This window comes from Podarcis muralis, chromosome 2, assembly GCF_964188315.1.
Source record: "Podarcis muralis chromosome 2, rPodMur119.hap1.1, whole genome shotgun sequence".
NCBI classification, from domain to species: domain Eukaryota; kingdom Metazoa; phylum Chordata; class Lepidosauria; order Squamata; family Lacertidae; genus Podarcis; species Podarcis muralis.
Window position 1 is genome coordinate 38,372,742 of NC_135656.1, and position 14,428 is coordinate 38,387,169.

The 14,428-nt window shown below is 43.1% G+C and overlaps 2 protein-coding genes across 11 annotated transcripts; one reads left to right on the forward strand and one right to left on the reverse strand.

Annotated features, from left to right (window-relative positions):
* Window positions 1–3: 3 nt before the first annotated feature.
* Window positions 4–8,324, forward strand: ADPRM (ADP-ribose/CDP-alcohol diphosphatase, manganese dependent). Of its 2 annotated transcripts, XM_077924266.1 has the most exons (5): window positions 4–874; window positions 1,352–1,991; window positions 3,454–3,570; window positions 5,364–5,651; window positions 6,245–8,324. In XM_077924266.1, exons 2-5 carry the CDS (start codon window positions 1,367–1,369, stop codon window positions 6,298–6,300), a joined length of 1,086 nt encoding a protein of 361 aa, XP_077780392.1. In that variant the 5' UTR covers window positions 4–874; window positions 1,352–1,366; the 3' UTR covers window positions 6,301–8,324. The 2 variants fall into 2 exon arrangements, with proteins under 2 accessions (XP_077780392.1, XP_028572920.1); XM_028717087.2 differs by lacking the exon at window positions 6,245–8,324 and having other exon boundaries at window positions 4–431; window positions 5,364–6,014.
* On the reverse strand, window positions 6,365–13,993 carry TMEM220 (transmembrane protein 220). 9 transcript variants are annotated; one of them, XM_077924269.1, is made up of 7 exons: window positions 13,623–13,961; window positions 12,069–12,098; window positions 10,190–10,250; window positions 8,814–8,937; window positions 8,156–8,215; window positions 7,145–7,212; window positions 6,365–6,945 (listed from the first exon to the last, which is right to left on the reverse strand). In XM_077924269.1, the coding sequence occupies exons 1-7, from the start codon at window positions 13,929–13,931 to the stop codon at window positions 6,884–6,886; spliced, it is 714 nt and encodes a 237-aa protein (XP_077780395.1). In that variant the 5' UTR covers window positions 13,932–13,961; the 3' UTR covers window positions 6,365–6,883. The 9 variants fall into 9 exon arrangements, 7 of the variants coding, with proteins under 7 accessions (XP_077780395.1, XP_077780394.1, XP_028572925.2 ...); XR_013391841.1 differs by lacking the exon at window positions 7,145–7,212 and adding an exon at window positions 8,314–8,340 and having other exon boundaries at window positions 6,868–6,945; window positions 13,623–13,972; XR_013391842.1 differs by lacking the exon at window positions 6,365–6,945 and adding an exon at window positions 8,314–8,340 and having other exon boundaries at window positions 7,151–7,212; window positions 13,623–13,972.
* Window positions 13,994–14,428: the final 435 nt, after the last annotated feature.

Below are 14,428 nucleotides of genomic sequence, written 5' to 3' on the forward strand. Positions count from 1 at the left end.
CGCCTTATCCCTTGGCATCACTACGTGTGTTTAGCTCGGGATTGTAAGAGTGTGTGGGGGGGGAGGAAGTAGACCCGGAAGTGCTCATAGGGACAGTGCTGCATTCAGCTCTAGAATTTCGTCTCTCGGAAAGTTAGCTCGACGGAAGTGTCAGGGAGAAACGCTTTTCGGAACAGGAAGTGACGGAAGCACGCCGGAAGCGGGGTGTTGGCTTTCATTGAAACCGGGAGGAAGGAGGGTTTTGGGTCGCGGGAGTCGTGCAGTTATGTCACCTCAGTTACGCAGGGGGCAGAATGGTTTCCTTTCGTGTCTTCCGCCAGCCCTCGAGCCAGAGACGGTCAGTCGTTTTTGAAGAGCCTGATCTGCTTCTTAGTCGGGGCTGCGATGCACAGCCGTCCTGAGCCACCATCTCAGCCCTTCCCAGCCGCAATGTGAGGATAAGACTTGCATTGGCATCTGCAAGGACAAGTTGTTGTTTTTAAGTGTTAAAAAAAAACCCATTTAAAATACAGCACAAACTCTCTGCGACCCGATCACAGCTTCGCCCAAACTTCCCATTTCTCAGTTGCTTCCGACCCTCGAGTGACTGAGACGGAGGGGAGGGAGTATTGAAAAATAACCAGGAAGTTTCGTCTCTATAAACAGTTTGATTGTGACGCTAGAATTGCCTCCTTGGTTCCACTCACAGCCTACCTTAAAAGGACATCTTGTAAAAAATATTTCCATTTCTCTATGGCGGAGGGAAGGCAGCAAGCAAGGAGGAGGGGCAAATGGATCAGGAAATGAAATGACGCTCAGAGAGTAGATTAATTTTCTTTCACTGCTTTGCCTCAGAAGAGGACTTGGTTTCCCCGGTCTGCTTCTTTAAAGGGAGGTGAGTGGTGTGGGTATGTGTCTCGTTTCCATAGTCACGATGTTGGGCGGGTTCTCCAGACACTTCCCCTCCCTCCTCTAGTGAGTTTATAGGGCTAGGCAGACAGATGTGTGGGTTGTGGTGGTGGTTTTCTGCAGATTTATAAGCCGGCAGGTAACTTGCCAAATCCTATAGGCTTCAATTCTTAGTGTAAGTGGTTCAAAGCACTGACATCCCTAAATCCGGTGCAGCCCATTCCTCTGCATGTTTACTCAGCAGTTCAGTAGAACTTGCTCCTAATCCGAGTACATATGTACAGGATGGCTACATTTTATTCTGTCAGCTTTATAGAAGTCTAGCTTCTCCAAAAGACGGCTAATGCCGCCTAAAAGCTATATTTGAGTAACACATTCTTAGGCACCCACACTTCCCCCTCACTACCAGTTTAGTATTTGAACAAAATCCTTTTCTTTCTTTCTTTGTGCTACATTTTGGCAGGACATATGGGCAGTTATGGATGACGATAATAATTGTAGCTGTACACAAGGAGCCACAACTTCTGAGGCACTCTTCTCCTTTGGAGTCATAGCAGATATTCAGTATGCTGATCGAGAAGATGGCTATGATTTCTGCGGACTGAACAGGCGATATTATAAGCATAGCCTATGTCACCTCCAGAGTGCAATCGAAGACTGGAATAGAACAGATGTACAGTTCGTATTACAATTTGGGGACATCATTGATGGCTGCAATGCTGAACTTAAGATGTCAGAGACAGCACTGGGAAGAGTCTTGGAAGAATTTAAGAAGCTCAAGGCCCCAGTCCATCATATATGGGGCAACCATGAATTTTACAACTTCAGCAGAGACTATCTAGTAGATTCTGCACTGAACACCAAGTACTTACAAGAACAGACTTTTCTTAGCAATTCTTATAGAGACCAGAGTTCCACTGGTGACGATGCTTCAGAATTCTATTATGCATATCAATTTTGCCCGATGTCTAAATTTCGATTTGTCATCCTTGATGCTTATGATATAAGTATTCTGGGGAGGGACACATCTACCAAAAAATATCAAGATTCTCTAAAACTACTGCGAGAAAAAAATCAAAATGAGAATCTGAATAGTCCATCAGGTACTGTATTGTGCTGAGCAGGGCTTTTGTATGTTTCCAGATTCACATTGAGGTAGCACCTGGCCTTGTGCTACACTGAGGGACCTGCCACTCAGAAAAATGAACACATCTGCATGTATTTCTCTGACTTAAAAAGTGTGTGGAAGGGGACTACAACAGAAGAACATTCAGTTTTGAGTGGCAGTTTTTCTACACAAAAAGTTCTACCAGATTAGGCTAGGCAGTGGGCAGGGCTGTACATTAATGGCATTTATGTAATCCCCTGAAAGGATAGAGAACTTATCTCAGAGTAACTGTTTAATGCCTGAATGTAGGCCAGGTATGTTCAATATGACATTTTGAATGTATGCAAATATGTTCAAATGTTTACATATATATAGCATACTTTGGAGGAAGCAGGAGATGGTAACATTCTAATTTGCAGAAATGGGGAATCAAATGCTTTGACTACAGGATTGAGGATGTATGATTTAAAGGGATTTACAGAATGTTGGTTGTTTCCTGGTTGGGAGCAATAGGCTGAGTACAAACAATCATAGCTTCCTAAGCCACAATATGAGCCTCGTGGCTCTGCATACAGCTGCATTGTTATTTCCTTTATGCAAACTGGAAAGCAAGCCACAAAGTCTTTACTTAACTATCGTTTCCTTTCTTTGTCAACCATGAAAGCTTGGTTAACAGCTTGGGGGAAAGCCAGGTTAAGAACCCAACTTTAATCATGGCTTTATGCAATGGCTTGGTTTGAAACCATTAACCACAGTTTTCTAGTGTACACCTAACATCAAACTCGTTTAATTGAATACTTCCTGGCTGGTTGACTCACTTGTGCAAAGGGAAGAGTGGAGTGCTGTGTGTAGGCATCCTTGAGGCTCATTCATATTTTGGCCTGTTGAGCTATGATTTCCTTGTGATTGTTAGGACTTTCTTAAACATTACTGGAAAAATAACTTGCAATTTGTACACTGCAAGTCACTACAGTAAGCAGTAGTAATATCTGGAACGGAGATGAATATCTGAAAATGCATGGCTAGTACTTGCCTATGAGCTGCAAAGGTTCCCCATGGCCCTTCCCCATACATAAAAGTCATCATGGAGACATGTTGTGTACAAATAGGATCTCTTCTTTCCTAGAATGTGTGGGAAAGCTTTAAATCTAGACTTGGCAATACGTTAGCACAGCCACATACCCTTTCATAGCGATGCAAAATTTGTAGAAACAACTACATGTGTGGTCATTTTTTTCATGCTAAAGAACAGGAATACCTGTTATGTTTATCTTTAAAGAAAGTATTTTTACTGATCTATAAAGTTTGCATTGAATGCTAGTTTATTCTTAAGAATGAGGTTAACTTAAAAGTCCCTGTAGGGAGAAAATGCATATTTTTCTAAAATGCACATTTGTAACCTAAAATATAAATGGCTTATTTGGTGAGGTTTTTTATTAGGTTTTCTTTTTGTACAGGTCTTGTTGAACGTCAGTTTGTGCAGTTCAATGGAGGATTCAGTCAAGAACAGCTGGATTGGCTTGATGAAGTCCTTACATATGCTGACAAAAATCAAGAAAGAGTTGTAATTATGGGTAAGACTTTTTCGTTTTTCACTTTTTAAGGCACAGCAACTGTAATAGAATATCACAGTATATCTCATGGAATTCTGCTTTTTACAATTCCGACAAGCCATTGCTCAAGCCTGAGTCACACCCCCAAAATTTGCCTTTGGAGCGAATGCTGTTCATCTCACAGTGGTCTGATTCTGCCATTATGTGGGCTAGATCCATTTTCAGGATAGGTTGAGGTCTACAGGAATAGCTACAGCATGCAAATTAAAAATGGATCGTGTGTGCTTGGCCACACGGTGCTCTGCAAAACAAATTGAACTTGGTACACAGTCAGGTCCAATTTATGATCTTGCAAATCATCGTCCCTTAAGGAGAGGGTGTAAATCAGAGGTTATGAAAGGAATGGTGCTGGCTGTTGGTAAACAGTACAGGGAAATCAGGTTCCTTTCGAGTTCCTGGAACACAAGCAATAGAACGCTCCTTAGAAAAAAGCGCCTTACGAGAGGGTTGCTCAGTCATTAGAACTAGAGGCAAAAGACTGAGGGTTTCCTTCATCTTATTCTACTGCTTTAGCTGACACATGCTAAAAGTTAGGGTAGTGGGTTTTGATCACAATACTTCATTCTTCATAAAGTATACTCTGCCAACCAGAAGATTAAGGGCCAGTGGGAGGTTGCACACCAGGAAGAACATCACAGGAAGGGATACACCAGACTGGCTCTATCCACTAGGGAAGCAGCAGCCGTGGGGAGTTTGCTTCCCTCTTTGTGCCAGAGAGAATACTCCGTTCCAACTGATTGTTGCCCTGGCATTGAAGAGAAGTGCATTGTGGCCTCATCTAATTGACCATAGGACCAAGCACTGCTAGGTTGTGTGTGGGTTTCACAATTTGCTTTAAGCTGCTTTTAGAATCACTCAGTTGAACACCTGAATATAAATCTTCCAAAAAAAGAAAAAAGAAAAACAAAGCTCATGTCACCTTGCAAACCCATGACAGAGAGAATCAGGCCTCCAGTTTTGCTTCCATTTTATTCTTTTAAGCCCTGAAGTACGTTTGAGCTGTTTTCTCAAAAAAGAAATACAGGATAGTTGGAAAATGTGGACTAGTTACTCCTGTTTCTCCCAGTTCCACATCTCTACAAGGATGTCTAAATGGCGAGATACAGTATAAGTATTATTCAAAGTATAATGTACTCTTTGTGTGTGCATCAAAGTGAGGAACACACATATATATATTGCTTTATTTTAGATACATTTATTATAGTTAAATTTATTCAGTTTCAGTTTGTGCAAGTAACGCTTTCCTAAGTATTCATAATGTGTCACATGTATTATTTTAGTACCTTTACAACTACCCCGTAAAGAAGGGCTAGTTAACCTTGTGAACTTCCAGAAGGTGTTGGACCACAATTCCCTATCTGCCAAAGACAGCACATCCAATGGTCCTTTTAGTCCAGTAACACGTTGGGGGGGCACAGGTTAATTATAAAGTATCTCGGTTTTATTACTTCCATATTAGATTGGTGCTCAAACATAAGAAATTGTAATTTTCTACCTGCTACTCAATGATCTCATCATGATTGGTCTATCATGTGAATCAAGGACCTTCAGCTCATAACATCTGTTCGTAACAATTTTGCTTAAAAATGACTTCAGGTGCCTGTCTAATTGTGAACATTGCAGAGAATACTATATAGCCATTTTCAGCAGAAGCTGCCAGATTCTGCAGAACTCAGCAGCTTTAGCATTTGGAGAGCCGTGTTAACAACTGTGAAATTTCATCTGTTTTGACTGCCTCTCTTCCTCCGCTGCAGGGCACATACCCATCCACCCCAATTCTACAAGCGATGTCGCCCTGGCTTGGAATTATAAAGATGCCCTTTCTGTCATCCACTCGCATCACTCTGTGGTGTGCTTTCTTGCAGGCCACCTTCATTTTGGTGGATACTGTTTAGACTCTTATGGAGTTCACCATGTTACTCTTGATGGCATTATAGAAACTCCTCCAGAAAGCCATGCTTTTGGAACTATACATGTCTATCATGACAGGATGGTATTAGAAGGAAGAGGAAGGATTCTAGATCGAGTGATGCATTACAAAGGTTATCAGACCTTTCACAGATGATTGTATTAGGTCTGATTACTATTTAATGCATTGTGCACTATGCTGGAGTAACTATTTGCCTGAAGCTCATTTCAGCCCACGGATTGGCATCTTCAACTTGAAGTGTCAAGCAAACTAAATGTCTGCACTGCTTAGTGAGGTGTGGAAATGTAATCAATTACATTTGATTCAGTGTTGGGCCTTTGTTCTATATATATATATTTCTGATTTTAGAATGTTGGTGTGTAAATTATTTAATATACCATGTATTTTTTTTAGTTGAAAATTTATAAATATTTCTATAATTAGAAATGCATACATTTAAATTTGCAAACGTAAAATAAAAATTAGTGGCTGGGCATCTTTTGTTTAAAATGTGAATAATTGCATATTTATTCAACTCTGATTATCATACCCTCTTTGAAGGCTGGACCAAAAGCAAGACTCATAATATTACAGATCATAGTATTTGCATTTCACTTTGCTAGTAGCTTCTAGCAAAGAAATTGATGGGTTATTATGCTCTCTCTTTACCTATATAGCCTTACTTGAGACACACTACAGCTTCTGCTTTCTGTCACATCTTTGTAGGACTGCAAGCTAATCATCAGGATATTGTAATGTGCTCTGCAGATATGTCCAAATGAAGTAGGTGGGGTGTGTGACAGTAAAATTCATACGCAAATCCAGACAGATTGCTCAGAGACCCAGTTGTTCTATTACAAGTAGTTTTAATTACAGTCTGTAAAACATACAAACACTGCTGTCCCTTCAAGGCTGTTCTGCAGCTTCAGCTCTGCTGGTTTCAGCAGTAAGTTCAAATCACCTCTAGACTCCAGCTTCTCCCACAGAAGCACCTATTTCATTTGATCCAATCCCTTGCAGGTACCAAGGGCCTGTAGTTAATGCAGCCCTAACCCATGTGGCCTTATTGCAGATATATTCTTTCCTTGAAAATCTAGACCAGGATCCAGAAAATTCCACTCTAATTGTGCTCCAGTTTCCAGCATTCAAGAACATAACAGACAATTTAAAATCGGACTCTGAAAGGAACAAACTGATCTCAGCCATGGCTGTGATCACTGTTGATTTGGCACAGCTGACAAATCAGAGCTGGGCAAATAGGCGCTAGAACACCGATTGCTTCATTTCCACCTTCTTAAATAACTGTTTTACAGTGAGATGGCCAGGATGTTCGCATCTCTGCATTCATGTAGATGTACAGCCACATTACAAAGGGGGAAAGGGAGAGGAAGATTGCAATGGCCAAGTGAACCCCACCCAGGGAATTTCTGTAAGGAAAGGAAAGACGATTTACTGAAAATCAAGTCGAATTAACAGGAACTTAACCAACTTGTTGAAATCTCATCTATTATTTTTTTTAAAAAAGATTTTTATCTGAAACTTTATGGGGCTGCACCCAATGGTGGGGTTGTGCTACCAGAAAGTATTTCTGCAAAGGCACAGTAGCTGATTTTTGCCAATCCTTACCTCCTGCAGCCCCTGAACCACGCTGCTCCAGAGGGTCCCACATAACCCAGGAGCAGCTTTTCCGGGGGCTGCAATGAGAAGAAAATTGGGTGCTTTGCTCAAGCACAAGTTGGGGCGGTGTGGGAAACAACTATTCTACCCCCCCAAAGAAATATGATTAATCACTCCTTTATATGCTGAGAGTTACGTTTACCTCAACTGGAATACAAATGCTGAATTATAACTATAAATTATGCTTTATAGAAAAATGCAAACTATTTGAACATGCTCAAGTTTACAGACTTGTACAGTGGTACCCTGCAAGACGAACGCCTCGGAAGACGAAAGGAGTTTTTCGTTTTCTTAGCCGCTTCGCAAGACGCATTTCCCTATGGGCTGGTTTCGCAAAACGAAGCTTGCCCCGCAAACTCCGGGGATAGCGGGGAAGCGCAGCGCGTCTTCCCCGCTGTCCCCGGACCTCTTTTGAAGCAAGGGGCGGTGGGGAGAAGATCGCTTCTCCCCGTTGCCAGCCCCGCAATCTCTGGGGACAGAGGGGAAGGCGCCTTCCCCTCTCTTCCCGGACCCCTTTTGAACCAAGGGGCGGCAACGGGGAGAAGCGATTCTCCCCGCTGCCCCTTCCCTTGCTTTAAAACAGGACCGGGGACAGAGGGGAAGGCGCGCGCCCCTTGCTTTAAACAGGTCTGGGGACAAAGGGGAAGGCGCGCGGCGCTTCCCCTCTGTCCCCGGATGGTCTCCATAGGAACGCATTGATTGATTTTCAATGCATTCCTATGGGAAACCGTGCTTCGCAAGACGAAAAACTCGCAAGAAGAAAAAACTTGCGGAACGAATTAATTTCGTCTTGCGAGGCACCACTGTAAATTGAAAATCGTACGGCATTAAGGTATAAAACGAATCACAAAACTAAAACATCACAAAACTAAAGTCATTTTGAGGGAAGAAGGCTATACCATATCTTCAATAGAGTAAAGACTATTTCTTCCACATATTATAAATAGCTAAAAGGCTCACTTGGCTGAACGACGACAAAGGCTCATCCAGACGGTAACAATCAACAGACCAAATAACTCCCTGTTTTTAAAAAAGATTGTAAGTTATTAAAATGTGTTGTCCATAAATTTAATCATATGCAAGCAGACTCAGCAAAGAACAAGAATAAATAAACTTACCATAAGAAGTGTCAGATGTCAGTTTCTCTGGGGGAAAGCAAACCGTTTCTCACTTTAAAGCTATCATAGCACTAAGCCCAACACTGCGGCAGTAGCTTAGTACATGTACAAAGTAATGGAAGACGAGGAAGAGGAGAGAATGGGAGGGCAGGGGGTTGTGACATTTCCTTAATTTTGAGTCCCTATCCCTTCCCAATTATATGGTACTGCTTCCAGTGGGCTGTATGCAGTCACAATGAGGTCAGATTGTAGGAAAAATCTGCTGTGATTTCTTTTTGTTGAGAAGTTTGACACAACTGCATCTCTGTTGAATTTGAACCAAGGATTTCAGAACTTTAATCCTGTGCTTTTGAGGTGGTCTGCTAGCCTGCTGGCTTCTGGTTCTTAACAGACCTATAGTTAGGGTCTCGTGAGAATCCGACTGCTGAAAAGAAACCTCTAACTTCAGTGGAAGGTTGACAATATGAAAACTGTGCAGAAAAAAAGAAATTATTACATACCTGCCTTCTTCCTCATGCAAGATGCTTTTCTGAGCATTAGTAAACAAGGAATACCCCAAGATGGCAGAACCCACAAGACAAGCAGCTGAATGTAGATCTGACAGACTCCGCCACACAATATTGTCTAAGGAAAGCGGTAAGTCATTGGTACAAATTTCAATAGAATTTACATTTCCAAACTAACAGTGCAAACCCATACAGGCCCACTCAGAAATAAGCTCCACTGAGTTCAATGGGCCTTACTCCTAGGAAGTGGAAATAGGATTGTAGCCCAAGTTAGTTGAACTTAGGTCCCGATGAAACCAACTGGACAAGTTAGTCTTGATTTAGTTCACACTGATTAGTGGGAATTAAGTTCAATTAACAGTCTGGATCTACCGACTTACTGAATTCATTTTCCATGGATGTGTCTCTTCAGAAGGCCTTCAAACAATAAGGAGGAGGAAACTGTAATTCTCTACAGAGTTTGGCTGACTGAACTGAACATGCATAGGATTGTGCCACAAGTGATTTTATATTTGGTATGTACTAAAGATCATCAAGCAGAGAACAAGAAGAGAGATCCTTCATGCAGGCATAAAATATCTAAAAAGACTGGATTTAGCAAATAGTTAATATATGCAAGAGATTACTTTATTTTGCAGAAAGCAGAAGAAACAGCTGACACGCCACAACAAATGAAGTTTTGACTTCGAGAAAATAATTGGTTAAGATGCGACATCTGGGAGAAAGCGATCAGGATATGGAAGAATTCATCATTCAGAGAGAGAGAGAGAGAGAGAGAAATAAGAATAGTAAAATAGGACAATGTGTTTCAAAAAATACAGATTTCTCTTAATTTGGAACAAGTTAGTAACGAAATTAAACCATAGGTAATTTTAAAACAAAAAACTTAAAATAGGCATTTCAGTGAAATGGACAAAAGTAATGCAAGCTATTCCTATAAATAAACAAGCTTTGAAAAAAGAACAGCCTGGATGTCAGTGGCATGATAAAAAGGGAAATAATGCTCAGCATACCCAAGATCCTTTAGAGGAACACCAAAAATGTGTAGGAGGGAGAAGTTGGAAATGAATAGGCACAATATGCGTTGTTCAGATTGTGTATCCTAATGAAGGGTGTTTTGAAACATTTAAGAGCTCCCATCAATGAATCTGAGGTCTAATATCCCCACCCAGCATCTTCACTACATATTTGTTCTGTACAACATCTAGCAGTACTTTGGAACTAAATAAAAGTTATATAGTAGTCTGAACATAGGCAAGACACAAAGACCTCCCCTGCCCTCAAATTATAACCATAATTAAAATAACTAAGAGGAAGAGGTGAATGGTCCAATTGATTTGGGGATTGGAAGAGGGAATCTAATACTGTACCTGCAATTGGTGGACTAAGGCCAACAACCAGTGTGAGAGCTGCAGGTACAGAGTAGGCAACCTGAGAGTGAGATAGAACAAATCTACTAAGTAGAAATTGAAGGCAGGGACAAGGAAGACAACATACTCCATCCTGGTTACCAGACAGATAGAAGAGCCAATCTGATGCCCCCAGATAACCACACCAGGAATAATAAGGCAGGAATGGGTGCTTGTCTCCCAGGAAGAGAAAGTGTGCAAGATCCTGGAAGGAAAAGGGTGTTTCATTTGTGCAAAGGCAGCCCCTTGGATCACAAAACTATTCATAAAGGCAAAAGAGTCTGCTGAAGGAACGGCCCATGTCATCATCAATACAAAGAGAACAATGCAGTCTGATGAGATGATTGCAAGTGAGATGCTTACTGCTGCTGGTGGTTCTGTTGCCTGGAGGATGTGTATTTAATCTGTTCTAGGCAAGGCTGGACTGCCCCTAAAGGAGGTTTGCATTTTGAGGGTTGTTTTAATTACAGCATTGTCATTAGAGGCCCCAGTGGCCTCCGTGGCACTGAGCATCTTTCACAGTCAAAGGTGATGCACACCTTGACAGAGGTGGTTCGTGCTCTAGAATCTCCAAATTACAGTAGTCTAATGTGCTATGCGGATGTGGGGACGTGGATGTGGGGACGCGGATGGCGCTGTGGGTAAAAGCCTCAGCGCCTAGGACTTGCCGATCGAAAGGTCGCGGTTCGAATCCCCGCGGCAGGGTGCGCTCCCGTCGCTCGGTCCCAGCACCTGCCAACCTAGCAGTTCAAAAGCACCCCCGGGTGCAAGTAGATAAATAGGGACCGCTTTCTAGCGGGAAGGTAAACGGCGTTTCCGTGTGTGGCTCTGGCTCGCTAGAGCAGCGATGTCACGCTGGCCACGTGACCCGGAAGTGTCTTCGGACAGCACTGGCCCCCGGCCTCTTGAGTGAGATGGGCGCACATCCCCAGAGTCTGTCAAGACTGGCCCGTATGGGCAGGGGTACCTTTACCTTAATGTGCTATACGAGGGGCTGCTCTGAAGATTGTTTGGAAGCTGCCGTTGGTTCAAAGCACAGCAGCAAGGACTATAATGGTGACCAGGTGATGGGAATATATCTTGCTGGTGCTTAACCAATGGCACTGTTTTCAGCCCTGCTTCTGTACACAGTTTAAGGAGCTTGTGCTTGCCTTTAGAGCTCTGGATGTCTTGAAGCTTGGATTCCTAAGAATCAAGCCTGCCAGTTCACTGAGATCATCAAAGGTCGTCCTCCAGGTGCCATCTGAAGTGAAGCATGTGATGATAAGGGGAAAGGGGCCTTTTCAGGCATCTGGTTGGGCACTGAGAGAACAGCATGTTGGATTGGATGAGCCCTTGGTCTGATCCAACCGAGTTCTTAGTGGCAATCTGTGCCTGTGAAACCCTCTCTCCAGGGAGGTTTCCCCAGTGCTTACTCTGATATTGAAGATTGTAAGCCACTTTGTGAATGAAGTTCCTCAAAAAGCAGGTAAGTTTTGTAAAAATTACTGCATCTCTAGCACCAAGTCTTATTTCCCCAGCACTTGAAACTCTTTAATTATATTGTGCAGTTTTATGCTGCTTCTACAGTCGTTTTTGTAATCTATTCTGATGTTTTATCTGTAAGCTATTTTATAAATATTTATATAATGTAAATCCACAACAACAAAAATAAAGCATCATGTTAGAACACAATGTCACTGAGCAACAGCCCAAAGCCAATTAGAAGGAGTTTTGCTCAAGCTGCAAAAGCACTTCAGACAGATGACATGGCTTGAAATTCAATGGGGCTGCCTGACAAGACACCTCCGACAATGTCAAGTTCTCTATGACTTGTAATAGCCTCTGAATTTATACTCACTATCCAGAGTCCTGGATCTGGGTCATTGACCTGCAACAAAGAAGACAGGAAACATTGCTAAAAACATTAAATTGTGCATAGCATAAAAATCCTTCCAACTGATCCGTAAATCAGTTAATCCTGAGTATTCATATCCAAGACTCCAGGATAAATTGTTGGTGAGCCTTGCTCAATGTGAAATGGGCAACTGTAAGCAGAGACCTGTGGAATTTTGCAGATTAAAAATCCCGAACATATACCCAGTGCTGTCTTCTAGATCATTTCTGTACCCAAGAGTAAATCCAGAAGGAAAACAGGTGTGTGTGTGTGGGGGGGGGGTATTCTCTAGTAAATGTGTTTGGGGCTGCAGCCTTAGTGGAACTAAGGACAACAGTCTAGCTACCGGTATTTTTTTTCAGGTACTGTCAGCAGATTGCTAATAGGATCTAAATGAATTGCATATTTTACCAAAACAACAACTCAGGAAGATATAAACTGTGCACATACTGTTTCCCCCTAGGCAGTTTTTAGAGCAGAAGACTGATTCTGCTTTACTGTTAGTAAGTGATACATTTCCTAATCCAGCATTCATAGCTTGAAAACTACATAAATATAATGGGGAGAATGAAGTCTCACTGTGGCAGGGGGAGAAATTGCTTTATTTCCCCAATGTCACCTGTTTATCCTAAAGTATTGTCCAAATCATTGGAGTAGTGAAATAGACTAGACTTGATCACAACCAGTTTCAGAACTAAATCAATTTAAGTAATGGCAACAAGGTGGGGGAAGGGGAAACAGGAACAAAGAAGGATGTTCTTGAGGGGCAATGTGGATTGCTGATAGGGAGAAGTAACCTGGAGCTTCTTTCCTCTTTTTAAAAAAGCTACAGAACTGCATAGGTAAACAACTGTCCCAAATATAATGGAAGGTGGTCATTAAAACCCTTCAAGATGGAGCCTAGGACCAAGCTATTTGAAAGACCACCTCCCATCTGTATCTGCCCATGTCTTGAAAATAAACAGACCCCCTTGCCTGCTCCCCTGCCTTCTGCGTTGTGTGACAGCATGTGAGAGAGCCTTCCCTGTGGTGGCACCTTATAAAATGGTATCCCTGCCCTGAGAGATCTTATCTATCTCCCTCCCTACTTGTTTTCTGCCACCACTTAAAAGACTTTTCATCTTCAGAAAGCATTTGGTTTCATGCCTGTTCAGATTCTGATGCGTTAGTCCTGGCTCTCTTGGTTTTGTTTGTTTTCAATGTGTTTCGTGTTGAGATGCTGTGACTTTTTAATGCATCTAACTTGCTTTTAACGACGGGATTATGGTTGCTTTTTTCGGTGGAGATGGGAGAGCAGGTTTATGCATACGTTTTGCCCCAAATAAACATAATAGAGAAGAATGCTCCTCTTTCTACATCACCTTCTGTGATGATGAAAAAAAGGTGTGCGGTCGATCTTCCCTTCCCGCCTGGGCCAGTCCCGCTTCAAACCTCTCCAAAGCTGCAATCCTGAACGCCCTTTCCTCGTTACCCTTCGCCCTGCCCTGGAAACCGGCCAGCTGCAACCCTGCGACCGACCTTCGCCCACCCGCACACAGCCAAGCTGCTCCTTGCACACTTTTCTCGCCCTCCTCCTACGCCCAGCGCAGCACCATCCCCGACCTGCACGGCCCCGGCGAGTCCGAAGAAGACGGCCATGACCAAGTTGCTAAGTCTCCAGACCCGGCTGCTGGCACCCGCGGAAGGAGGCGGCGGCGGCGGCGGCGGAGACTCCCGCTTAAGCCCAGGCAACGAAGCGGCGGCGGCCTCCATTGCTCGCTCGCGTACCCGCCCCTCTCCCGCCCCACCAGTGGAGAGAGGCGCTCGATCGACCTCAGGCGCGCACATACACGCCCCTTACAAAGCCCCCCGCCCTGCACTCGTAGTCCTGCCAGGCACCGCCCACGCCGCGCTCTGTCGTTCAGCAGAGGGAAAGTTCTGCGCCACAACCGGGAGGCGGAGCAACGCAAAGCAGCTGCCAATCTCTGCTTCAGACCCAGTGCCGGATTTACGTATAAGCTAAACAAGCTTTAGCTTAGGGCCCCACTCGCTTGGGGGCCCCAAAAAAATTTAAAGGGGGGGAACTAGACGTACATTTCCAAAATATAAGATAAATTCAACAATTACTTTTGTAAAATACATATTTTGTTATGTGCAAATGGCTTTAGATACCTATTAGGTTCATAAATTACCATATAGCATATACAGTATTCAACACAAAAAACAGCTACAATTTGTTGTTGACAAAGGACAGCTGGACATATAAAGGGCCCCATTACATTCAGTAGCTTAAAGGTAAAGGGACCCCTGTCTATTAGGTCCAGTCGTGCCTGACTCTGGGGTTG